The sequence below is a fragment of the Drosophila guanche genome, unplaced genomic scaffold (genome assembly GCF_900245975.1).
Source record: "Drosophila guanche unplaced genomic scaffold, DGUA_6, whole genome shotgun sequence".
In the NCBI taxonomy this organism is placed as follows: domain Eukaryota; kingdom Metazoa; phylum Arthropoda; class Insecta; order Diptera; family Drosophilidae; genus Drosophila; species Drosophila guanche.
Genome location: NW_022995751.1, coordinates 4,833,965 through 4,859,795, shown reverse-complemented (window position 1 = coordinate 4,859,795; position 25,831 = coordinate 4,833,965). Strand labels below are relative to the sequence as shown.

The window sequence follows — 25,831 nt, the reverse complement described above, 5'->3', positions numbered from 1 at the left end:
CGTCGAGCAGGTGAATCACTCAAGCGGGGCACGTAGCAAGGGCAGACTCCAACTACATAGAAATGGAGATGCAGATGCCAAAATGCAAAGCACACAAATGTCTCTGTGTGTGTGTGGGGGTTGGGGAAAACGTCACAAAACGATTCCCGCTGCCATCACGCATCACGAGCAGCTTTTTCCAGGCAGCCAGTCTGCATCGTTTGTCGCTGTCTCCATGGCAGCATCAACACAAAATTTGTTAATTCCCACACATAAAAAATACACACAGGAAACTCTTACGCTGAGCGCTTTAACCTTAATAAACTTTAAAACATAATTGGCGTGCTCACAAAATGCAACTTGATAGCTGCAAAAAAAAAGAAAAGTTGCAAGAATTTCAGTCTAGATGCCAGGTTTGCAGGGCTCTCAGTTGATATTTTCTTTGGTTGCAGCATCTGCTGTCTGCTGCGTTTAATAAATTGCAAGCCGAAAGTGTTCCTGCCGCTTTCTGCTGGCCATTTCCGTTTGTGGCAAATGAATTGAGCGCTTTAAGCGAAAGTTGATTCAAGCCTTTTGCCTGTTTAAATATTTCAAAGAGGAGACGTTGCTGCACGCTGCCGTTTGCAATCTCGGCAATTTTATTTGCGCTTTAAGCAAAATTCCGGCCATGGCAAAAGTTGCCACAAAGTTATTTCATTAGCTGCAGCCGGAGCTGACACCCAAGGAGAAGGCAGGGCTGTCCGTCGACTCCTTTAAGCAGGATTTTTATTAAACTTCAATGCGCTTGTTAGTTGCTTTGCTTCGGTTGTTGTTGTTTGCTGCTGCTGCTGGCTAAGTTTTTTGCCCAGTGTTGATATTGTTTGTTGCACCTTTCCTTGCGCGAGTGATATCCCGAGCGTAAGCCATTTAGAAATGGCAACTTTTTTAATTTCCTCTGATGTTGTCTTTGTGCAAAGGCAGTGCCCAACCCTCACTGCCTCACTGCCTCACTGCCTCACTTTTGAGTTGATTCCTCAGCCCGCACTGCCCCTTTGGACCCATTTTGAGTGCATTCTGCCGCGCTCGAGTGCCGTCAAGCGGCGCATACTTAATGCGTCCTGTGAGCGACGACAACAAATGAAATGTCAAGCAAGCAACCAAATGGCTGACTGACTGGTCCAGCCTGTCCTTGACAACTAAAACGCAATTTGTTGCATGAGTTCGTTGGTAGCACTGCTCAACCCCTCGGCAGCCCCGAAATAACTTTTAATTAAGACATTTGCAGGTCCAGAGAACAGACAAAACCCCCTACATATTAATTTTCAACAACCGCCGCAAACACACACACACACACACACACACACACACACAGACGCAACAAAAACACAAGTCGAGTGTGTGTGTGTGTGTGTGTGTGTGTGGGTGAAAGTTGGGAAAACAAATTGAAACTCAAATAAATGTCTGGTCGAATGCAAAGTGCAGTGCCAGAGACGTAAACAAACGCTGCATGGCCCCCACCCCAGAAAAAATAAGAGAGGGTGAAGAAGGCGAAGAAGGAAGAGGAGAAGAGAGTGGAAGAGTTGGAATTGCAATGCAGTGGAGTGGAGTGGAGTGGCATGCTAATTGTTAGTTTTAAATATTGAAAATGGCTGAGATCAACTTTTGTTGCGCTCTCTCTCTCTCTCTCGCTATCTTTCTCTCTCTCTCTTGTGTTACCTTTTGGGCTTTAAACCAATTTGTTGGTGTCAGAAATGTGAACGAATTTTGGCACTGGCAAAATGAAACTTTAAACTGGCTGCCAGTGGCAAAAAGTTGTAACTTAATTCAAGATAAATAAATCTCTCTCCTCCAGTGTGGCTTAGCAGCGTAGCAAAATGTTAACAGAATAAAAAGAAATACATTTATTAAGTACCTACAAATGATTGTTGGAATAAGTGCTATATAGCTTGCTATATGCGATTCCTTGTGCCACTGATGCTGCCTGCTGTCCCCTACTTCAGCCAAAAATGCGATCTCCCACGCTGTGGCACAGCCAGCGACGTTGCTTCAGGCCTGCACCGGAGGCTGCGACATCCTTTTGGTTGCGCCGGAACATTTGATAGTCAATCAGCTGCTTGGAGTCCAGTGGCCCCCAATCGGAATGGGGCTTCACCGAGTTGCTAATGCGACACTTGAGGGAGCCCTTGGGCTGCTTGTAGTTGGCATGACAGGCCCAATAGAACAGTTGGCCAATGATGAAGGCCGAAATGCACCAGCCGACGACTGAAACGAGAGGAGGATGAGGAGGATGAGCTGGGGAGTGAGTGCATTTCGGGTGCAGCTCTTACCACGATAGGGCAGTGGAAACTCCTGTCCATTGTAGCTCAGGGGACGCATGGTGAACAGTGTGTACAGCAGGATGACAGTCATCACCAGTGGCGTGACAATGGACCAGCAGATGCGATAGTACTTTGAGGTCTTGATGTTCAACATGTACTCCGCATCCTGGCAGAGTCTCTTGGTGCCTAAAAGTGCCAAGAAAAGCTAGTCAGTCCGTCGGAAAAGGGACTTCCACTCACCATAGATCCAACCCACAGCAACAAGCTCAAAGATGGCCGAGACCAGCGACACAAAGGTCACGCCGTGGAAGTCCAACAGCGTCACAATGTGCTGACCCCCGGGCGTGATGTAGATGAGACCCACGATGAAGCCGGTGAGCGAGAGGCCAACGACAATCAGCCAGAGTTTGGCGTTCACAAACTGATCCTTCAGCACGGTCATGATGCAGCTGACCATGCCCACATTGCTGCCCACGCCCAGCATGAAGAGCATGCCGAAGAAGAGCAGGGAGAAGATTTGCGGCATCATCTTGAACTTGGCAATGGCCTCGGGGTACGAGATGAAGGCGAGTCCGGGTCCCGCGCGTACCACACTGCCAATGTCCTTCGTCCCAGACTCGTAGGCCAGGTTGCCGAGGATGCCAAAGATAATCACGCCCGACAGCAGCGAGGTGAAGGTGTCCAGTGTGGTCACGATATTCGCATCTCTGTAGACATTATGCCCGAAGCGGTTGTACGAGGAGTACATGATGATCACGCCAAAGCAAACGGCCAGCGAGAAGAACACTTGGGTGACGGCATTGTACCACACCGCCGGCTCCAGCAGCTTGTCCCACTGCGGCGTGAGGAAGTACATGACGCCGTCGTAGGCGCCCGGCAGCGTGAGCGAACGCACGAGCAGGATGAACATAACGACATAAGGGAACAGCGCCAGGACATAGGATGCCTTGCCGGAGCTCTTTACGCCGCGTATGATGATCAGGGTGACCGTCAGCCAGGACAGGGCCAGCATCAGGGCCAGACTGCCACTGGGGTAGCCAATGCCGTGCTCTGCCAGCGACTGCGTCTCGTTGAGGACAATGCGCTGCAGGTAGAGCTGCGAGGAGGAGCTAAAGTTCCGCGACAGCTGTCCCACGAGCGGCTGGTGTCCATCGCTGGCGGCACTCACACACCCATCGCCCCATTCCGGGCGACAGTAGCTCCAAGGCAGCACCGCCGCAAATGAGTCAAAGAAGTAGCGCAGCGTCAGGGCCATTACCGAGGCATAGTAGGTGGCCAAAACGCCCAACGCCAACAGCTGAGCATAGCCCACACCTGCGGGAAAGTGCGAAGAAGTGTCAGAGAGGGGCAGGGCAGGGTAGCGGTGCGGGAGATGCAGAGCTTACCCCTCATGAGTGGTGCAAAGTCAAAGACCTGCACAATGCCGCGACTGGAGAACTGTCCCAGCAGCATTTCCATGTAGTATATCGGTTTCCCCACCACAAAGAGCACCGTCAGATAGGGCACGAGGAAGGCGCCGCCACCATTCTCCAGAGCGGTGAACGGAAAGCGCCAGACATTGCCCAGACCCACGCTCAGAGCGATGCACGACATGAGAAACTCCAGGGAGCTGCCCCAATTGTCGCGTGACTTCAGATCCAGAGGCAGGGGCTCCTCCTCCTGCTCAGACGATGCCAATGCCTTGGGCAGCGTCGATGGCTTCAGCAGCGATTCGCCGCTCTGTGGGGGGGGAGTAGAGTGTAGAGAGGGAGTAGAGAAAGGGTAAAGCCGGACTAACCGAGCTGCACTCCGGCTTGGGCGCGCTGCGGCGGGTGCTCGGTGATGCGGTCTTCGCTTTCAAATCTTTCATCGTAATGCGTTGCTAGAGGGGAACATAAGAAACAAAAACCGAATCATAAACAAAAGCCACAACAACAGGCAGGCAGAGACATTCTCAGCCACTGCTCGAATTCAGAATTGGCGTCAGGCTGCGGCTCCAAATTATTGAAATTGAAAACTGGCACAGGCATTGACCACTGGCTACCCCAATGATCAATTTTCCAGCTGATGCAATCACATATTACGATTTCAGCATGGAACAGCCATCTCCGATATCCACAATTGAAGAGGGGACAAATGCCTTCCCCCACCAGTCATTGCGGCACACTAACCTTTCAAGTATTTCTTGACTTGTATAAGATAGATATGCTTTTGCAAGAGGTTATCAATCGGCACCATGGACACCAAACGCACTCAGAGGCTACGCAGGTAGACGAACGTATTAGGGGGAGGGAGAGACACACAACAAAACAAAACGGCACTTGAGACGCACAAATGAGTTGCGGGAGGGAGGGAAAAGAGAGTAGGTAATGTAATCCCTCTCTCGCACTGCACAAGAATAAAAGCACTGCCCGATCAAGAACCGTTATTTGCGCACATTCCGTTTTGTGCTCTCTGGCGTTTATCTAAATTTTGTTGCTGCTATTGCTATTGCTCCGGCTTATCTTTTCTTCAATCTGCTGCGGTGCACTTTAAGCAGAGTTTTTATTTAGATTTTACGATTCCACTTTGCATTAATTTATCCCGGCGATCGAAGGCATCTGACGAGACTCAAGGAACGTTGCTCGCCTTTTATGGGCAGCTCGGTCTTCTGCTCACTCAAAACTTTTGGCCGGCGCTCAAGTTGCGCTCAAAAGAGAGTCGTCGGCAAAGAGTCGATCAGCAGCTGGAGCGAGACAGAGCGAGCATTATTGGGTGGCAATTTAATTGATTGAAGGAAAGCCCCCAAACCAAAGCGGATTTTGTCGGTCTCAGTTCTTGGCTGCGTTTTACTTTGATTTCTAAATTAAACTTAATTTTTGGCAATGTTTCGATTTTAATGGGAACTATTAAACGGGAAGCATTGATTATGACGATACTTGTCTAGAAATAAGGTTCATGGCCACTAAATGAACAAACAAATTGAACCTTGAAAAAAATAATGTTAATATGAGTTAGAAATTGGATAAATTAATTGGTATTTAAATATTTGTATATTACTTTTTTTGAAAATATTTAATGCAATTCAAACTTTAGCAATGTCTTCCAGCCCTAAAAGTGGGCCATAGATTGAGATCAAATTGAAAATAAATAAAACTTCGTAGTGAATTCTAAAATTGTATGCGAATTTGTTGCTTACTTTTGGGACTTTCGTTTAATACGATCAGGCGCAGAACTATTTTCTACAATGCTAAAAATATGAAAGTTATAAAAAAAGAATACCATGAAAAGGGTTCAAATAAATTATTTAAGCACAACCCATATACATTTTCTCTACAAAAATAGGACAACGACATCCGCTGACTACTTTTGGGTTTGCGTCGAAGTCCGACATAAGCCGCCTGCTACGAAAAACTGTCTGAAAATATATCAGACAAAAGCTGTCTGTTTGCTCCTACGAAAGACGTTGAGAATTTTAAATGCTTTAATAATTATTTACTTAGAACGTTTCTAGAAAGGTTAATCAGTTGAGTCTGCACTTGGACAAACATGAATATTGTTATTTTGCAGCTTATCAAACGACAAGAACTTTTATTTATGCGCATCCGTTGCCGTGTGCTCTGCACTGGGTAGGTCTCGAATATAAATATAAGCCAGACAATAAGATTTATAGAGATAAGCACACAAATGAGAAGGTGCTTATCAAACCCAAGATCCAGCCAGATAACCTTGCTAGCAATGACGACAATTTGGCGCTACTCTATTCTGCACCAGCGCCTCGAATCGGATGTCGGAAAATCTGCCTAAAAGAGCAAAGGAGACAAACGAGAGCGAGAGTGGAACAAGTCAATGGACTCGAAATCGGAATCGGACGCGGCAGTGACACCTCTCTGCTCTGCTCTGCTCTGCTCTGCTCTGATTTGCGGTTATCAATCGGCCGACTTGGTGCCTTAACCGCTTATTTGTACATCATGTTCGGTGCTTTATTTATTGCTAGCCACAAAACGCACGGCAAATCGAGGAGCTTGTCTTGGGCGAATGTCGCAGATTTGCGCTAATAGTTCCAGTCAAGTCAACTATCCAACGAGCACATAGCAAGCTAATGCAAAATTTAAACAAACGGCAGTACACACGAAATATGAGGAGAGATGCTGAGAGCAAGCCACACATAAAGACAGACAGCCAAACAAATAGACAGACAGACATCATTTGCATCTTAATGAGCCTCGAGACGGGGAGACGCTGTGGGTTTGGAAACTTACAAATAACCGAAAGTATAAACAAAACAAATCTCTGTGTAATATGTTTGATAGCATCTGGAATATGTTTCCAGTTACATTTTGTATGTATGGCAGATAAGCCAGTAGCTCGACTGGAACGCTGCCCGAAATTCGTTAATGGATTCTAAATTCTAGATCAAATATGAGCTATCAGTATGCATATATGTTTGTTTGTTCCTCATATTTCGTAGTCAGGTTTTCCCTTTCAAACGAATTCTATAATATATATTTGCCACTATCTATTATCTGTTGGAATAACAATGATTATTCCAAAAAGTTTCAACGTTTCGTGTCTGCCGTTTTGGGCCATTGTCAATGCCAGTAGCGTCTGGCTCACTCATGTGATCGATTTGATGACTATTAAATCTTCATTTTAGTGCTATTATTAGTCCCAGCCATTCCCTAATTCGAATTTCAAGTGCCGCCAATCGATTGCAGCCGCTGATAAGAAAATAAGTAAATAAACGAATAAATATACTGAAGAAGCGGCCACTCGAGAAATCAAGTGGAATTTCCCCCTTATCTTTGACCAAAAACCATGATATCGACGCCACTGTTCGTGACTATTTCCATTGAATGTTTTGAAACCTGTCGCTGTCGTTTGTCGCCTGGAAAACTCGTTTCCAGAGCTGTGTGTAAGTTCCTTGTCGCTGGACAGACAAGTGGACACAGAGTAAGGCAGGGTAAGGCTACGGACATGTATGTTTAATAGAATATCTAAGCAGCTGCTTGGAAGCTGCCGCTGCAGGGCTAGTTGGCTGATCAAATGATGTGAAATGTTTGCACAAGATTCAAGAACCTTGCTAATGAATGAATTAACATAATTACACACGGACTTGGACTGGGTGACTGCCATGTCGTCAATGGATTTGCATAGATAAAACTTAATGCAAATAATGATGGCTACAGTATCTAAACAAATAATTGCTGCTCCTAAGACAAAGAAAGGAACGGCAAGGCGCAGGCACAGCCACCGCCGATAAGCGTGAGAGAGCACACCACACGCGAAAGAGAGTAACGAAGAGAGAGAGAGAGAGCAGTGCATAGAGAGAGAGAGAGAGAGAGAGAGAGTCGTCATTGTATGCTATATAAATTGGCGGACTCCAGCGGCAGAGCCAGACAGTCGCAGAGCGAACCAGAGCAGACCCGGATCACAGATCACAGATCGCAGATCGTTTTTGGAGGGTGGCCAAAAATAAAATCAAAGTCAAAAAGCAAAACACACTTTCCCCTCTGGCAGCGCACATTTCTCATGTCTTCTTGCCAAAATTCTTACGCGTTCGACCAGCGGCAATGTCATCAGCACCGAGATAATAAATTCATCTGAAAACCCATATTGAAAACATTATAAATTAATAATAATACAAACAACGCGCGGAACATCATTCGAAGTGAAAACTTTCGAGGACGAAAAATTGATTTTGCTAGAATTTTCAGCACAGCCACAGCAGCTCCCTGGTACTCCGCATGGGTAAAGTTATGAGAGTGAATTCGTTTCCGCCGCCCGCCCACAACTGCCACAACTGCCACGCCCACGTGCAGAAGGAGCAGCAGAAGCAATCGAAATTGAAAAAAACAAAAATCGAAATCTATTTTATGTTCAACAATTTGTGCAAGCGAAAAACTTTAACGGAGTACCATTTATTGACACTAAAACAACACCAAGCGCAAAGTGAGTAAAAGCTGCTGAAAATCACAAAAGGCAAACAAGCAAAACAAACAGTGATCGGACCAATAAAAGGCAAAAAGAAACCATATAAACCAATAACAATAGAGCGCATAAGGAACCCTTATACAGAATAAACACATAAATCAATTTAATTTGCGGCAGACATCAGCAGGATCTTGGATAAGCGTAAAACAGAGGTAAGCCATCACGATAGGTAATCGCAATTATTATAATAAACACAGTTTAACCAGCGCCAGCGCAAACCTCAATGAAAAATCTACAAAATGAAGTGGAAAACTTGCTAACGGAAAGAGAAGACATTTTCTCAGAGTTAATTCCCATGGAAACAAGCGATAAAAATATAATAATGACAGGCTTCATGTTTGGGCCCAATAAAATGATCAATTACACCCTTAATAACTCATACGTTACACACCACACAACACGGTGTTCGGTGTTCGGTGTTCGGTTCACACCCCCACCAACAACGAACTGCACCAACAATCAAGTGATATGCATTTTAAGCAGCACTTTAATAAACATGTTAATTACAAAACTGTATAATTACCGCACATTATCCAGATGATTATCCCCCGCCGAAGATGTGTGAATTTTACATTGTGTGTTGTGAGCATTCAAATGCAACAAAAAATCAAAGCAAACGAACAAAACTATTTCCTGAAACATCGAACCGCGGGCATAACCTTGACCCCATTTTCGGGGTGTTGAATGATTCATCCGATTCGGCGGCTGCCTATCAGCTGACTTCCTAATGGTAGCAGCCAACCTCCAATAATGTGCCACAGCATCAGCATTTGTTTTAGTTTATTTGTTGTGCTTTTAATTCATACATGTATTGACCCAGTCTGAAACGTTTTGATTACGATTTGGATCGCATCGTATGGGTGTATGAATATTCAGCGACAGCTAAATTTGCCGGTCATCTAACCCGGGGTTAGGCGTTAGAGAGGGAGCGTCAGTTCCCAGACTGGCAGCCACCCACCCACATGACCCGGCCAACTCGTCTCAATTGCTCGCGAAGAAATGTCTCCTTTGTCGCACAAATTAGTTGTTTTGTGTATTAAATTTATGCCCGCTTTTATTGTTACTATTATTATTCGCAAACACACACACACACTGGCAGACACGCAGCCAAGACAAGATTTGGTCAATGGCTCACAAAGAGAAGACAGAGCAGAAAGCCCTCGGTGATAGAGACCTCTGAGACGAGGCCCAGACTCAGTTGCGATTTGAACACGCGACGTTTCGGAAAGGTTTTTATTCGTGTCGCGGCTACTACATTTGATCCGCATAAAGATCAGTTTACTTAACGATAGAATTCCACAAGCTCGGTGTCGTTTGTGGAGCGAAAGTGTTCGCCTGGAATTATACAAAAATGTGGTTAATTGTAAAGTTCAAACAGAAGTGAACGCTGAACGAACTATCGAACGGAAAACCTATCCATAAATTGAGATAATTGAGTGCAAAAGGTGAGCCGCAGAACATGATAGGCCCCAACAAATGGGGTTTTGGTTTCGGACAAATAAACGCAAAAGGGAGCGATAATTTTCAGTGGCAAGCGGCACAAAATCGTACACACTGACCCCACTGAAGCGCGTTGCAATTGAATCGAAATTGATATTTTTGCGCTGAGCGGCCCGGCCCGGCCGCGCAGCTCAATTAATCGTCGCATCTTCGACGTGCCGCTCCAGATGTTTCTTTGTGTGTCGTTTTCTTTGTGCTCGCTGCACACGAGATTGGATTGGCACATTTTTGCAGCTAATTATTACAAGATTGAGACCATAATTAATCAAAGATTTGTGCTCCCCAGCAGCTGCTCCTTCAAAATGGTTGGTGTTGCGGTGGACCCCTCGCAGGCGGATCAACTGTCCTCGGCGCGGAATCCCATGATCAAGTACATGCTGAAGACCCGCGAGAATCATGCCAAGGAGCAGGATGAGGACTACTCGCATGTGTTTCGGCGCAAGACACGCTTTGAGATGTTCCGCCTGTCGGCCATTGCCATGGCCATTGAGTTTGCCTACGCGGCCGAGACGAGCTTCGTGTCGCCCATTCTGCTCTCGATCGGCGTCGATCACAAGGTCATGACCATGGCCTGGGGATTGTCGCCACTGATTGGTTTCTTTGTGTCCCCGCTGCTGGGCAGCATCAGTGATCGCTGCAAGCTGCGCTGGGGCCGACGTCGTCCCATCATTTCGATGCTCTCCTTTGGCATTTTCTGTGGCCTCATTCTGGTGCCGTATGGCAAGGATCTGGGCGTGCTGCTGGGCGATGTGGGCTACAATTACACGGATACAGCGGAGACAGTCGTCAGCAACATAACGAGCTTTGTCAGCGAAGGATCCGTGGCTGCTTTGGTGGCTGCAGAGGTGGCAACAGGGCCAACAGCCTCCGACTACAAGTACGCCGTAATTCTCACCATTTTGGGCATGGTCATGCTGGACTTTGATGCAGACACCTGCCAGACACCGGCACGCACGTATCTGCTGGACATGTGTGTACCGGAGGAGCAGCCCAAGGCCATGACAATGTTTGCGCTCTTTGCCGGCTTCGGGGGCACCATCGGCTATGCCATTGGCGGCGTCGACTGGGAGAGCACGCACATTGGCAGCTTCCTCGGTGGCAATATACCCACGGTCTTTGGCCTCGTGACGATCATCTTTGTGATTTGTTACTTCATCACGGTCACGACATTCCGGGAGATTCCGCTCCCGCTCATGGAGAAGGACGAGCTGCTGCGCCCCATGTCCGATGCTGCCGTCAAGAAGGAGCTGAAGAAGGACAACAATGCCATCTACTACATACAGGAGACGACGCAGCTGGAGCTGCAAATGGTCGCTGATGAGGAGAAGCGTGCCGAGGCAATGCAGGGCAGCTACCAGAACGGCTACTCCCCGGCCATGGAGAAGTCCCGCAAGGATCTCGAGACGCAGTCGGTGGCCGAGCCGCCAGTGTCGCTCAGTGCGTACCTCAAGAGCATTGTCGTCATGCCCTACTCCATGAGAATGTTGGCTCTAACCAATCTCCTCTGCTGGATGGGCCACGTCACGTATTGCCTTTACTTCACGGACTTTGTGGGCGAGGCTGTGTACAATGGAGACCCAACGGCGCCACCCACTTCCGAGGCATATCTCCGCTACGAGGCCGGAGTGCGCTTTGGCTGCTGGGGCATGTCCATTTATGCTTTCTCCTGTTCCATTTACTCGCTCTCGGTGACGAAGCTTATGAAGTGGTTTGGGTAAGTCTTTGGGAACAGTTTCCCCTGATCTGTGTTAACTTTTCCCTTCCCTTTGTGCAGCACAAAGGCGGTGTACATCAGCGGCATGATCTACTATGCCATTGGCATGCTCGTCCTGGGACTCTGGCCCACCAGGTGGGGCGTGTTGGTGTTCAGCACAGCTGCTGGCATACTCTACGGCACCATCTTCACGGTGCCCTTCATACTGGTGGCTCGCTATCATGCCAAGAACTGCGTAAGTACAGCGATGCATTTCTTTTAGAATTTCCTCACTTTAATGTCATATTTTTCGCCCAGTTCCGCATGCGTAATGGCGAGACTTTGCAGCTGAAACAGGCTCGTGGTCTGGGCACGGATGTGGCCATTATTAGCAGCGTTGTGTTCATTGCCCAGCTGATTGTCTCCGTCTCGGTGGGGCCGCTTGTCTCCTGGATGGGCACCACCTGTGCCGTGCTCTATGCCTCCACAGTGATGGCATTTCTGGCCTCCATAGCAGCCATGTTTGTGATGTATGTCTAGGCCGAGAGAGAGATTACTCTACATGTAGTCTACATGTACGCTACATGTATAATGTTACAGGTCCATGTCTTGGATGATTATTACGTTTGTGTCTTTGCCTACCTGCTGGCAGTATCGGTCGAGTGCTCGATCCTCGTGGCATACTTTTAGGCGGAAGAACTAGCTTTAAGCTTTATGTTTTCCACATTTGAACATTTTTAAAGAGATTAAAATGAAGTAAACCAACCTCCCGACTAGTTGCTGCAGTCAAACAATAAGCTGTAAGAATCTGTGCAGCGGATATTAGTTTTTATGGCTCGTGCATGGCATTCAAATGCAACTTTTAATTTCCTCGAGTGCAATTTTTCTGCTCGCTCTCCACTCAAGATGCTGCCAATTTCCTTAGCGAGCTCTCTCTCTCTCTCTCCCTCTCTGCACATGGCTTGCCCATCCTTTGGCATTCTTGTAAGTGTCAGAGACACATTTCCGTTGTCGCCGTTCCAGTGATAAATGGCGTTTAATAATTTGCACCCCTCGCACAAGCCGCCACAGGTTCCAGCACGAATAAAGCAATTAAATGCGCACTACTTTTGCAGCTGTAGGGATAAGGATAAGGAATAGGGAATAAAATAAATTGAAGGCGCTGCCGGGGAGCAGCTAAAAATATCAACGATAATTGGAAAATATGTAAAAAGAGTCGAGAGGGGAGCACAAGTTATGGCCAGCGACGTAAAAGTGCTAGAAGTTGGCTGAATAAAACTAAAGGATGGAGAAAAAACTAACACACTCACAACCGCAGAACAAATGCAATACAAAGGACATGAAGAAACACTGAAAGGGGCGACTAAAAGCGAAATTCTCATCAAATAGAAAATAAATGCTTCACGACAAGTTGTTGTGGGGGATCTGGTGCGGGATCTGGTATCGGCTTTAAAAAAACTTTGACAATCAGCAGCGTACGAGCAAACGGCAAATCAAGAGCGACAAACAACAACGCGGCGTATGCGTAATGTGAGCTCTTGGCACGCCTCGCCCATACACATGGAGTGGCATGAGAGTCGCAGGGAAACACAGGGTTTGGAGTGCTATCAAAGCCCCACACTATCCCAGCAAGTTGAGCGCAAACAAATTGAGTTTATCGGCGGCTACAAATCTACAGGCGGAAGCACACAATCATTCATCATAAGACCCAAAACCCAAGGAGCACACACACACACTTGGCCCTGGTCCCTGTCCCTGTCTCATTGCGTTGAGTGAGCACTAAAAAATATTTACATTTGTCTTGAGCTCATTTCGAAATCCGAGCAAGCAATCGCTGGGGGTTTCAGCCAGCCAAATCAACAAGAGAGACTCCTGCTCCTGCTCCTGCGCCGTGTGCGTTGTATCTGTGTTTGTATAACAAGCCCAAAAATGCAAAAGTCGTCGCACATCAACAAAGGTAAATTCATTTTAGATTTGATTTTACAGTGCGCCCCCCTCCCGAAAAAGGGAAACACGTGCACCGTTTATCCTTCCACCCACTCCGGTAGCAATCCCAGTCGCAATCCCCAGTTCAATCTTCAATCTTTTGGCTGCTCTTGACGCTGACGAGCAGCGACATAAGTCGGCCAGCTCATGCGTGCCGGAAGTGCAGGCCCTCCAGGCCCACCAGCCACCAAGGTAAGATCCTAAGCCAAAGTATGCATTAGCATTGTTTGCCGTTGCTGACAGGATTGCAGGATATTGCTGGAATGAAACTGAAACTGTTGCTGCCTGGCTGAGGCAGTGGCTCTTTGCCTGACACTATTGCAGAAATGCTCCTTCTGAAATGCTCTTTGAGTAAATTTTAGCTCGGGAATGGGCAGCCATCAGTATTGATTGGGTTTGAGGCAGCGTTAAGCGCTTTTCGCTGTCATTTGATGGATTTCAGCTGCCCTCACTTGACACCTTTTGCTGCTTCCCCACAACTCCTTCTGCAATCATAATTTATATGCAAATTATTTTGGTAACGCTTAACTTTTAACTCATTTTATAAACATTTTTCGCAGAAATAAAAATGGCGCAGTCCGAGCACACGCAGCCAGCGGGAAAAAAGACGAGCGAAGAGCAGAAAAATAAATGGTTTAAGGGTTTTTGCCCGGCAAAGAGCTCCGACTACAGCTTCGGCTCTGGCTTCATCTCTGGGCTGAAGTGATGGCATGTCCTGCCGGGCGACATGTGCAATAAAAGGGAAATAATATGCAAATGCAATTATAAGCAAAACTGGCAGCGATATGAGCAAGACAAGATCCGCAAGCCACATCCGCATTTAGATCCGCTGAAGCTGAAGCTGAAACTGAAGCCGTGGCGAACCGCAAAGAAAAAGTTTTGCATTTAACTTAATTTTTATAGCATAAACAAGCACAGCCCTGGATCATGATGATGATGTGGATGTGGCCGTAATTCCATTCAAATTTTCATAAATGAATTTTCATTGTGGGAAATAATGTTGGGGGTCGATTAATGCCTGTAACAATTAGATTTTTAAAATGCTGGCTGCAGCTGCGATAAACTTTTTGGTGCTGGCAAATCAGAGAAACTAGCATGAGCCATAAATTAAGAGGGCGACGCCCAGGACGACCAGGACAGTGTGTCCCTGCAGCAGCTCGCTCCGGCTTCTGTCGGCTGTTTGATGTGAAACTTTTAGCCCGGACGTGGCTGGCACAGGCCTGTCCGGGAACCAAGAGTGCCACTGGCTACTGGTCGACACGACTGTCTGGCAGGCAGTCAGCCTCTGCCTCTGCCTTTCCCTGATACATGAAATGTAATAAATTTCGTTATCTATGCATTATTTATGTCGTAATTTGGTATTTTAGCCCAAAACAGAAAAATGAAAAGCGTCGGGCAATGGCTGGCAGGACATCCAGCCAGCAGCCAGCAGCACCAACCAAACGAGGCTGACAGCCAACAGTTCCTCGTTGCCTGCCCCAGAACAGAGCATTTCCACTGAATGTGTAGCCGAGTGTAGCTGTAGCTATGTTTGTGTGTGTTTTTGTGTGTTTGTGTGTTTGTGCAAGTGAAGACGCATAAATTACACTTGCACTTGTGTGATGTGTGCAAAATATATTTTAAATGCAATTTTTCGACACGTCCAATGAAATTTGTCCATCCCTCAGCTGGGAGACCCGAGTTCCCCTGTCCGCAGCCCCTGGCCTGTGGCTAAGCGTTCCTAAATTGGCCTGACCAGCCAGGCCCTATGCTGTGCTCTCCTTTCGGTCTGCCGCCCCGCTTCAATCAACTTTATACACAAATCTTAATGTGGCAGTCAAAAAAGTATGCTCTACAAAGTGTGGCAGATATCCAACAGATTTATGAGTATTTTTGTTGCAACTTCAATCTGCATAAACTGCAGCAAAAGTGCAAAAAATGTGGCAGCTTAAATTGTGCATCGATTTTTGGGTACGGGGCCATCAAAGGTTGTTTGTGAGTCGCAAATAATTTGTTATTTATGAACAGGTGGGTTGCCAGACAGAGAGCTTCGCTCTCTCTCTCTCTCTGGTGTGGCCTTGGCCCAAAAGACAGACTCTCGCCCAGGCTTGAGTGCACTTTCCACACTCGGCACTGACATTTGGAAAGCAAATTGATTTTGGCACTTTCTTGGCATTGTTTATTTTACTTATTGAGTGTCTAAGATATGCATTTGCCACAAAACACCCACACAGGGACACACACACACACACACACGTACGAGTGGTGCTGCTGCTGTGAACTGAGGTTCACATGAGTTGCCCAGCACAAGGACCAGGCACAAGATGGGGCTGCCACACACTCGCTCACTCTTCCTGCATGTGGGGCAAGCGAGTGTGAGTCTGAGTATGAGCAAAATTGCATGAAAATTTTATTGGAATTTCTAGATGTTTTATATGGCAACGCTTTTACATGACTGCCTGCCACCGCCTGAGCCTTTTTGCATGTGCCAGCCAGCCAGCCAGCCAGCCAGCCAGCTTCAGGAGCAGCTTCTGCGCCAGATTCTGCTCCAGCTCTTGCTGTTGTCTGTGGGGTTGCTGGCTTCTGGCAGCTACTTCAATTTCGCCTCAGATGCACTTACGCAATGTTTTTCCAACATAAATTGCATTTTCTACTATTGTCAACGTGGCGTATGAATAACTTTTGCTAAGAACAGCAACAACAAGAGGCACAGGCAGGCACAGGGAGCGGTGCCACATCGGGGCCCAAAGACATACAATCGAAGTGCATAAACACTGCTGCCTCCACCGCCGCCGCACTGCCTGGCTCTAGTGTGTGTACGTTGTAATTTGAGTAAGTACATGATCTTTAAATATATATGGATGTATGTACAGATACCCGGGGTGCATATAGAGAGAGGCAGAGACACTGCCAAGTTGAAGGCAGACATCAAAAGGGCAGATTGCTGCACTTGCAGGCGGCAGCTGGCTTTTGGCCTGCCCAAGACTCGCTTTCCTTTCCCTTTCTTTGTTTTTTTTTTGTTTGTTTCGTTGAGGGGATTTTCTATTCAGTTCTTTTCAATGTTCAGAGCTGGGGCTGTGGCTGTGGCTGTGCCTCTGCCTGGGAGTACTTCTCTCAAAATGCATTTAACTCACTTTGTCATAGTCCGTAAATTTGAAATGTCATGGCGGCTGTCGACTGTCGACTGGCGCACAACCTTGTGGCTTTCATATGACATGGCACACACACACACACGTACGTACAGGAGTGGCACACACACACACACACACACACATGGAGTCCAGTCCCCAAGTCTGAGACTTCGTTTTGCCTGTTGCTGTCCCTCGTCTCTCGGCTAAGTACATGTGGGGGGAGGTGTGTCCACGCCCTCTGTGTGTGTGTGTGTGTGTGTGTGTAAGTCCTGCCCTAAATCCAACGAAATATATAAAAAACTCAAGCTGAAAACGAAAACTGGACAGTCAAAAGTCAGACAGTGACAGCAGCAGCAGCAGCAGCAGCAGCGTTTGGGGGACATTTAAAAGCCAAAAGGCTGATAAATGAAAAAGTTGAAATGCGAAATGTGAAATGCGAAATGTGCTTGGACCCAGGCAATGTCCACTCTCCCACTCCCCTTGCATATTCTTTTTATAAATCAGAAAAATGTAATTTAAACTTGCTGCCGGCCAAATGCATGTGGTAAAAAATTTAAAATTTTTGTGTCTCCTCTGCCTTTAAAGGCAGTTTTGCAGTTTGCTGTTTGCATTTTCATTATTTCTTTTTTTATTTCGTACCACAGTTTGTGGCACGTTTGTTCTTTGGGCTGCCGCGGTTTGCAGCTTTCCATAATAAAACCCACAAAATAAAACACTTAATTAAGCAAAAGCCAAAAGTCAATTTGATGTGTGCACCGGAACCCGGAGTGCAGTTTGGCTTTAATTTATGGGGAGTGGCACCTGCTTTCAGTGATCATTTCTTGAAATCCCGCTGCACCCACCTGTGCCGACAGGCAGACGGACGACACCTCGCAGTGACCGCAAATAAATTATCGCTTATCAAAGCGAATGCCGGCCGCAAAACTTTCTTGACTACAGACTCCCCCCCCCCCCCACCATCCGCTCTTTACTTTCTTTTCTTTCTCTTTTTTTGTCACACGATAATTTGTAGAAGACTGTCGTCGTGGCCGTAAATTGTCTTTGGCAGCCTGTCTGGGCGGGGTGTTCCCTTCGTCCGGGTGGGGGTCAGTCTCAAGCACAGTCTATGCCAAAAGTTTTAGCTACAGCAGCGCGAGGGGGGTTGGGGGGGCTAAATCAACAAGCAATTGTTGCAGATAAAACACGTTTCGCCTGCTCCCCGTTTGGTTGCTGCCCGGTCGAAGATTTCAGCTGTAAAAGTTTTTAATTTTATAAAAACAAACTGCAGGCATTTGAGCCCCCACGCAAGGGGCCAAGGGTTAGGTCAAGCTGACGACTTAAACGAGGCCAAAAGTAATGCAGTTTCAATACAAACACTATGATAGACATCGAAAGGGGGTTAAACTTGTAGCTACAAAAAATAAATATACTTGCAGGGAATGGGGAGGAGCGGAACTTCTAGCTACCAAGCGAATTTATGTAAGGGGTAGAGCTGTTCATGGACTACAAAGGTCGAACCGTATTTTTTTTTTAGAAACATTTAGAGCTCTGACAGACAGGAACAAGACTTGGCTTGTTTTTTCCATAAAGTGCGGCACTCCTGCAGCTTTTTATAACAACACACAACTTTCGGTAAAAGCTTTTTGTCCTCAAAAACCTGATGCTGAAACCTGATGCAAAACATGAGGCTCTTATCCAAAGTTGACGAGCACAAAGCGTGTGCTTGTTTTGCTTTTACAAACGAAACGTACCCGGGTAAAGCTTTTTGCTATACCGTTATATGATAGGTTCTCAAACAAACACAACAGAAGCGAAGACAATAACGTTTCTTGCTTCTCTGCCGCTGCGTGCAGCTTACGAAGTTCTCTGCCGCTGCAGCGCGCTGTGACGGTTTCTCTGCTTTCAGTGTGCATATTCCGAAGCCACGAAAAGCTTTTAAGCTGTGCGTGTGCTGACTGCGCTGCCGGGGTTTGCTACACATGCTGCCAGTCTGTGTTCTAAAATAGAACAGAGCAGTTTGGGCAAAGCTATGGAAAAGCTTCCACTGCGATTTGGAGTGCCAGTAAATCAACCATTTGAGTAAATTGCATGTAGCTGTTGTGTATACTGAAAGCGATGCCCTGCACCCATTTATCAGACAACCAACTGCTGCGATCGTACGGGACTCCGCTTTATATACACTCCATGTAGTTGTGCACTATGTAGAAATTATGTAAGCACGACTTGCATCTGGCAAAAGTGCCTGCCAGTCATCAAGGCGCCCCAAGGCTCATCCCTTGCTGGCACCGGGTTGCTGCAAAATCATTAGACGCGCCAGTCCTTAGTTTTTAGTCTTTTGGCGTGCATTTTTATTTTTTAGTTGGTGTGCCCCATTTGCTGGTGTTGTTTTTGCCACTAATTGAAATGCTTCATTTATCAAGCTGCCATTGATGGCACAACCAAAGCCGCAGAGCAGCACAGGCTGCTTGGCTGTCAGTCGCTCAAAATGCAACTCTCACACCACCCGCCTGCTCTTCAGTCTCTTCAGTTTAGCAGTTTCATTTACTATTTGCTTGCTTTCTGTTCCGCAGGAGAGTGTGGTGCGGGGTGTAGGCTTTGCAATTTCCTCTGCTCCCGCTCTCACTCTCTGCACACGGCGCGGGGCCGAAACAAAAGAAAAATTGTAATGAAATTCGAAACTGCAACGGCAAACAGTGGCTGGCAGCAACAAAAACAAAAAGCAACACCAATAATGGATGAATGGATGCGAAAGAGAGAGAGCGGGAGGGTGGGGGTGGCAGGGGTATCGCTTAGAAATGTCATCTAAAATTTAAGCGAGTGAAAAGCAAAAATCATCAGAATTCAGCCTTGATTTGTGGCATATGCAACAGAGCGTGGTCGCAGCTCCATCTACATATCTATGTATCTGTGTATCTCGTGTCTGTATCTGAATCACAAAATGCAACCGAATGCATTTGCAATTTGTGGTCCATCCGTATGTGTGTGCTTGTGTGTTTATTTTTCTGTTTGTCTGCGTGTACAAATTTCATTTCATTTCCATATTAATGGAGAGATATTGATGCTGCACTATCGCTGACTCTCTATCCATCTGTCTATCTAGCACTATGTGCCGCTCTGTGTATCGTGGGACTGGCTCTATGCATATACATTTTATTTTATTTTTATCCCTTGGTAAGAGTATCATAAATAATCTGACATCAGCATTACACATCATCATTATCACTGGGCGACAACCGCACTCAAATATGTTCTGCCCCACGAGTGCGGAGTGCGGAGTGCGGAATGCCCGGCACCACTCACAGCATTCATTCCGGGTCTGTTTGTGTGTGTTTGCTATCATTATAATCGTCAAATATTTGTATATATGCTTGAGCAATATCCTGTGAAAATGCAAAGAGCATAACATTTAAATACAACGCGAGCAAATGGAAAAGGCAGCAGCCCCGCCGCTCCTTTGTGTATCCTTTCTGTCTCCTCTCTGTCTCTCTCTGTATTTGCAGCAACTGTCAACCTTTGTCACTCAATTTGCTTGTGAAATACTAATCCAGTTAGGGGGCAGAGTCGAGCTCTGCCACTGCCTAGTTTAATCAGTGAAAATGAGCAGAGACAGCCCAGCGGAAACGTGTGCGTGTGACTGCAAAATTCCATTTCCGCTTGCCCCAAGCACATGTCTGTGCACTCTCTCTCTCTCTGTCTTTCTCTCTCTCTCCACAATTAACAAAGCTAAGCTGGGGCCTACAAAAAAATAACAATTACATAGAGAAAAATGTGAGGCTGGGCGAGTTTTATGATGACTGCGCAATGAAAATGAGGCCAACCAGCAACTCATTCAGCCATCAATCAATCAAAGCTTGCGCCCATTCTTTGCTTTACACTCTCCATCTCTATCTCCATCTCTGTCTCTGTTTCTCTGTTCTCGCTGCTTACTTTTATTATCAGCGGAATAAGGTTGGGTGTTTGGGTTGGCTTGGCTTGGCTTGAGAGACTCCGAGACTCGCATCATCATCCCAAGCATAGGCAAATCCCCGCACGCTCACAAGAACTTGCCAAAGCAGCGCACAGTTTAATAAAATATTTATAAATTCTTCAAACGTAGCCCCGCCGCTGCCCCCTCCACGATATAACAACTCACCAGGGGTTGGAGTCGTGAGTCGAGGAATCGAGACTCGAGTTGAGTTGTGTTTTGCGTTGAGCAGGGTTGTGCTTCCTGCCCTTCCTTTCTGCTCTTCCCTTTTTGTTTCTGTTGCTTCTCCTGCGTGGCTGGCAGCATTGGGGCAGGCCCTGGCCTGGCCTGGCCAACCTGACCGCTGCTTCTAGTTTTTACTCTCATTTTTGTTGTTGTCGGGTGCTTGGGTGTCCATGTGCCCTGGGTGTCCGTGAGTCCGTGTGCCCTGGCTGTCCGCGTGTCCGTGTCTGTCCGGGAGTCTGCTATCGGGTGTCGTTGCTCGTCTATTTTTAATATTCCAGCAATGTGTCAGTCAGTTCCCCTCACTCTTCCCCTCCTCCTATTCGTATCTGTATCTTTACTTAATTGAAAGTGATTAAATGCAAATGGATACATTTAGAGCTGTGCTGCCTGTGCACTAAGCTGAATTATTTCTAGATATTTCTTCTTCTCCTCTTTTTTATTTATTGTTGCTCCCCACTTTATCTCAGTCAGTGATTTGAAAATGCTTTTAATGTGCGGCAGCCCATGTACGTTTGTGTTTTTAGTTTACCAAATTCCTGGGAGTAAACTTTGAGTACGTTCCGCACTCGCTCTCGTACATCTGGCAACGCTGTCAACGCCCGTAATCTGCAGAGATCTACACTAAAGACACACACTCTGGTACGCCGCCTGTGCGTGACCCACACATGTTGTGGCTGTGGCTGCCTCATCATTTGCTCGTTTTATATTTCAACGCCAGCTACTGGCTCTGGCTTGTTCGGGTTCGTTCTGTGCCAGGCCCATTACACACCTCCGAGCGGCATACTAAGCAGCCGCATCATCATTAACACTACAGCGGCAGCAGGGAGCAGAAGGAGCAGCATCGGCAGCGACAAACTATGTACAGCAGGCCTTACACCTTTGTTGCTGTTGCTGTTGCTGTTGCTGGTACTGTGCTGTGAGCGGCATAAATTAATAAAAATTTCATGTGCCAAATAATTACAATTAACATGAGTTCTTAATTAAGAGCTCGACGCAGGCTCAGCCACCCTGCCAGCCACCCCCCTGCATTACCTGCTTCTGCTGCTGCTGATGTTCCTTGTTGTTTCTGTAATCATTTTGCTGTCCTCCTTGTTGCTGTTAATAGGCTCGTTCATTGCCGTTGCCGGGCGCCGCTACGCTCAGCTCCTCTCTGCTCTGCTCTGCTCTGCTCTGCTCTGCTCTGCTCTGCTCTGCTCTACGTTGTTGTCGTCGTCATCATCGTGTAGGCCTGGGCACAGCAGCGACGCTAACCTCACCGCACCGCAGCTTTAATGCAATACAACACACTCGGCTGCGCTCGGTGCGGTTCGTTAAATCGACTGCCTACTCGGCTGCTGCTGCTGCTGCTGCTGCCGCTTCTGCTTTATGGCCTGGACGGGCGTAGTCTGATGAAGGGTTCCCCTACCGAAGGGGGGCGGGCGACACACTCAATAATCAAAACTAAAAGGAACAACACACAAAAAGGGAAACTATAACTCTAGGAGGATATGGAGTGTGCACTTCAACCCCGAAAATGAAACAAGTTTTTACCCCCCTTGCAGCCCACGTTTGTGGATTTTTTTTCTACTGCTAGCCGCTTAATTTTGCTTGCTGTCTGCCTGGCAGCTCTCTCTGCCTCTCTCCCTCTCTCTCTCAGTTTTTCCTCTTTTTTTTTTGCAAATTAAGTGTCGATATTTTATGCCCTGTTCGTTTAATTAAAAATGCCAAAGGTTAACGCATGCGGCCCTCGACGCAATGTCCCCCAGCAGACTCCTACTACTCCCTCTCCCTGACAACCCATCCATTTGGATGCTGCCGTTTATGAATTTTATTTATTTTAAGCACACAACTTTTCGCTCGACTTTGTTGTAACTCTTGTAACTGCTCTCGCTTTGGGCTGCCCGCCTGCCTGCCTGCCTGCCTGTCGCCGCTTTTGTTGCAGTTTTAAGCAGCTTTGGGAAAAGAGTTAATCAAAGCCAGAGAGCGGCTGAGAGCGAGGGTGTACAGTGGCATAATGTTAATAAACTCATCAAAGTTCTAGGGGTTATTTATGGCCGCAAATTGAGGCGCCAAAGGGAATGTTCTGTAGAAATATTAAAGTATTTTTATTTGTAGGCAATTCTGTGCCGAAAGATCATTTAATTTGGATTTATTTATGGTTCTTGGACAGCACTCAGATTGCTCTAGGATTTATCTTGGCTGGCTCCTAGCTTTCTGGAACACTTTATGGATTGAAAGCTCTCCTCTGCTGCCATTAGTTTGAGTACAAAAACGGATTAATTCTGCCTGCGCCACCGTGCGTATTGTTAAGCAAAAGTAACTCCCATAGCAGGGCTCGAGTTGAGTTCATAAAACTTTGACAGAGGTTTATTAATAGCTGCTGCTGCTGCTGCTGCGGGTTCGCTTTCCCTCTATCGAAAACTATTTTCGGCTCTGGCGCTGGCAATGACTTTTGACAACTGGCAGTCGGGGAGGCTTCTCCATTTGGCATACTGAAAGCCGGAAGTGCTGCTCGTGCATAATAAAGCAAAGAGCCAAAAGGCTAAAATCAGTTTTATTAGACTCAAAGTCAGAAGTCAGTTGAGCTGGGGGCATACGGCAGGTACATGCATAAAGTTTTAAGAGCGCACATGCGGGCCTATATAATGCATGCCACAGTAATGGAGACACACACACACACACACACACACAGGAGGATGTGCCCCGTGAATCAGCCATAAAACTGTCCAATGCTCGGACGCTGGACACTGACTATGACGATGATGAAAGATCAGACAACGCCCACACCTAACGCTGGGGAGCTGTGGCTGTAGCTGAAGTGCAGGCTGCAATATAAAACTGCCAGCCATGGGTGTGAGATGTGAGATGTGAGCTGTGAGCTGTGAGATGTGTGTGATGGGCCGGCCCAGCTGCTGATGATGTTGCTGCTGGGCAAACACAAAGGACAGGAGGAGAAGCGGGAGCCGCAGGAAGAGCAGTAGCAGGAGCAAAACACAACCAGAACGAAGACCTAGCCAGTGAAGACAGCCAACAGGCAGCAGGGCAGCGAGAGTGAATGGCAGGCAAACACTGCAAAAAGGAAAAGCGGCGGCGACTGCGAGATGTGAAATGAAGTGAACTGAAGCCAAAGCCACAGCTGGGAGTGGGACAACTGGGAGACTGGCACTGAAGCCTATGCCAGAGGAGTATGCATAGAGCTGGGGCAACCTAGCGACCAACTGACTGACATAAATATGCAAACAAATGTCAAAATGACACAGCCGCAGCGAGCGAGGCAAGCCAAGATGGAGAGTGGCATAGAGAGAGTGGGACACAGAGATGAAGGATATTTGAATGGCAGAGTGGTGGAGGAGGAGCTGGAGGAGCTGTTATTGTTGCTCAAGTGGCGACGTTGACATTCTCCATGTGTGACTCTGTGCGTGTGCTTTTGGGCGATGAAAAATGCATGACAAACGTACGCCCATAGTGGCCCAAAAAGTGTGCTTAGGTTTTGTGATAAAATGTCAGGAAATATGAGTAAAAACGCGCAAATAATTCACACACACAGCCACAGACACAGACATATGGAAGATATGGCAGATACATAGAGCCATAGAAGCAAGCGACAGGCAAACCCAACGGCGACAGCACACAGATGCCGTGGGGCACTCTCTGCTCTGCCGCTGCCATTTCATATTTGAACAAGGTGAGGCTGTGCGTTTTAATGACGTCATAACTCAAACACAACATCGCGGGCAAGGGCCGCTAACCTGGCCAGCAGAAAGAGAGCGAGCGAGAGATGCAGAGAGAGAGAGAGAGAGAGAGAGAGATAAAGGTGCAGAAAGAGCGAGAGGACTGTCCCTCTGCTTCCCCCTTTGCAGCTATCAGTTTAACAAAGCTCCAATCTGATTATCTCGGCCAAACAGATGCGAATTGATGCTGCCTGTGCAGACGACACCACGCTCTGGGAGCGCCTCTCTCTGAGAGAGCGAGCGTGAGAGAGAGAGAGAGCCAGAGGAAAGCTCACTCCCACTTTTCGCACCTGTACCACAATGCGTATGCTTGATATCTCCCTTCTGCCTGACTGCCTGACTGCCTGTGTGTTTGTGTGTGTTTACACAGCCATATATTAGTTTTTATTATGAGACACTTTTGATTTTTCACTTGATTTATTAATGAGAATTTATAGCCGACAGCAGGAGGAGCTGAGGACGCGTGGCTGCATCCCGCCACCCCCTTGGGCAACTAATGAAAAAATGCACCCCTTCCATTGCTGCTGCTATCAGTGCTTGGCGTAAACCATCGATGTACTCACAGCAAATAAATACTTGAACTAATTTAAGGCACTCGTACATATAATTTTTAATAACAGCAAAGAGCCATTGGGCGGCGACAATCAAAGGCGAAAAGCAGACCGCATTAGACTAATCAAAATCCGCCAAATCAAAGCTCAAATCACTTTGATTTTAATAAATTAAAATGCTGCCTGCTTCCGCCTGCTGGCCCTGCCACAAAACAGCACCAAACCTGCGCCAAACCACACCCCGAAAATGTGTCAAATAAAAACGTTTGCCACTGCCACCACCTGGCCAATTAATTAAGCCAAATGATTAGGCAAATGCGAATGCATATCGTGATTAGGGACGCAAAACCGCAAATTACATGGCAGCCCAAAAAGGAAAGCCAAGCGGGGGGTGTTGATTTTACAAAAGCCAAGGCGTCGCTGCCTTGACAAAAAAAAAGCAGAGAGAAAAAATCCATTATGCTAATTTGTATGAGATCTTGGCGGCGAATATACAAAAGCAGATTTTGTGGTTGGCCTGCAATGAGGCGCAAACAAAAAAACAGAGAAGCAAGGAAGGAAGGAAAATATTATGCTCACACAGAGAGACACACAGACGGAGAGTCCCAAAAAATGAAAAGGAAGACAAAACAAAAAGCAGCAGCAGCAGCAGCAGCAGCAGCAACAATAAGGATGAAGGCTGATGGCAAGTGAATGTAAAAATGAAAGAAAAGGTCACGCACTGAAAGCTAAGCAGCATATAAAAGTGGAAATGGCGCACACACACACACACACACACCGACAGACAGACAGCCACGCATACTCATGCAATAACAGTAAAAATAAAAATGGCAACCACTGAAACAACAGAAGAAACAACAGCTCCAGCCTGCTGTCCCAGCCCGA

The 25,831-nt window shown here is 46.9% G+C and overlaps 2 protein-coding genes across 4 annotated transcripts; one reads left to right on the top strand and one right to left on the bottom strand.

Moving 5' to 3' along the window:
• Nucleotides 1-1,844: 1,844 nt before the first annotated feature.
• On the bottom strand, nt 1,845-4,869 carry LOC117586932 (sodium-dependent nutrient amino acid transporter 1). Its single transcript, XM_034277295.1, has 6 exons — nt 4,427-4,869; nt 4,054-4,137; nt 3,662-3,995; nt 2,517-3,590; nt 2,286-2,462; nt 1,845-2,220 (listed from the first exon to the last, which is right to left on the bottom strand). The coding sequence occupies exons 2-6, from the start codon at nt 4,123-4,125 to the stop codon at nt 1,955-1,957; spliced, it is 1,923 nt and encodes a 640-aa protein (XP_034133186.1). The 5' UTR covers nt 4,126-4,137; nt 4,427-4,869; the 3' UTR covers nt 1,845-1,954.
• LOC117586933 (proton-associated sugar transporter A) lies at nt 3,765-12,186 on the top strand. 3 transcript variants are annotated; one of them, XM_034277298.1, is made up of 4 exons: nt 3,765-3,768; nt 10,018-11,442; nt 11,503-11,677; nt 11,740-12,186. In XM_034277298.1, exons 2-4 carry the CDS (start codon nt 10,031-10,033, stop codon nt 11,959-11,961), a joined length of 1,809 nt encoding a protein of 602 aa, XP_034133189.1. In that variant the 5' UTR covers nt 3,765-3,768; nt 10,018-10,030; the 3' UTR covers nt 11,962-12,186. The 3 variants fall into 3 exon arrangements, with proteins under 3 accessions (XP_034133189.1, XP_034133188.1, XP_034133187.1); XM_034277297.1 differs by lacking the exon at nt 3,765-3,768 and adding an exon at nt 7,627-8,380; XM_034277296.1 differs by lacking the exon at nt 3,765-3,768 and adding an exon at nt 7,627-8,380 and having other exon boundaries at nt 10,015-11,442.
• Nucleotides 12,187-25,831: the final 13,645 nt, after the last annotated feature.

Bases quoted from the DNA above. Each gene is read 5' to 3' on its own strand.
- LOC117586932 (XM_034277295.1), bottom strand. From the start codon at position 4,125: ATGAAAGATTTGAAAGCGAAGACCGCATCACCGAGCACCCGCCGCAGC. The intron at 3,591-3,661 runs GTAAGCTCTGCA...ACTTTCCCGCAG, and splicing joins CTTTGCACCACTCATGAGGG to GTGTGGGCTATGCTCAGCTG. The intron at 2,463-2,516 runs GTGAGTGGAAGT...TGGCACTTTTAG, and splicing joins TGCTGTGGGTTGGATCTATG to GCACCAAGAGACTCTGCCAG.
- LOC117586933 (XM_034277298.1), top strand. From the start codon at position 10,031: ATGGTTGGTGTTGCGGTGGACCCCTCGCAGGCGGATCAACTGTCCTCG. The intron at 11,443-11,502 runs GTAAGTCTTTGG...CCCTTTGTGCAG, and splicing joins AAGCTTATGAAGTGGTTTGG to CACAAAGGCGGTGTACATCA. The intron at 11,678-11,739 runs GTAAGTACAGCG...TTTTTCGCCCAG, and splicing joins GCTATCATGCCAAGAACTGC to TTCCGCATGCGTAATGGCGA.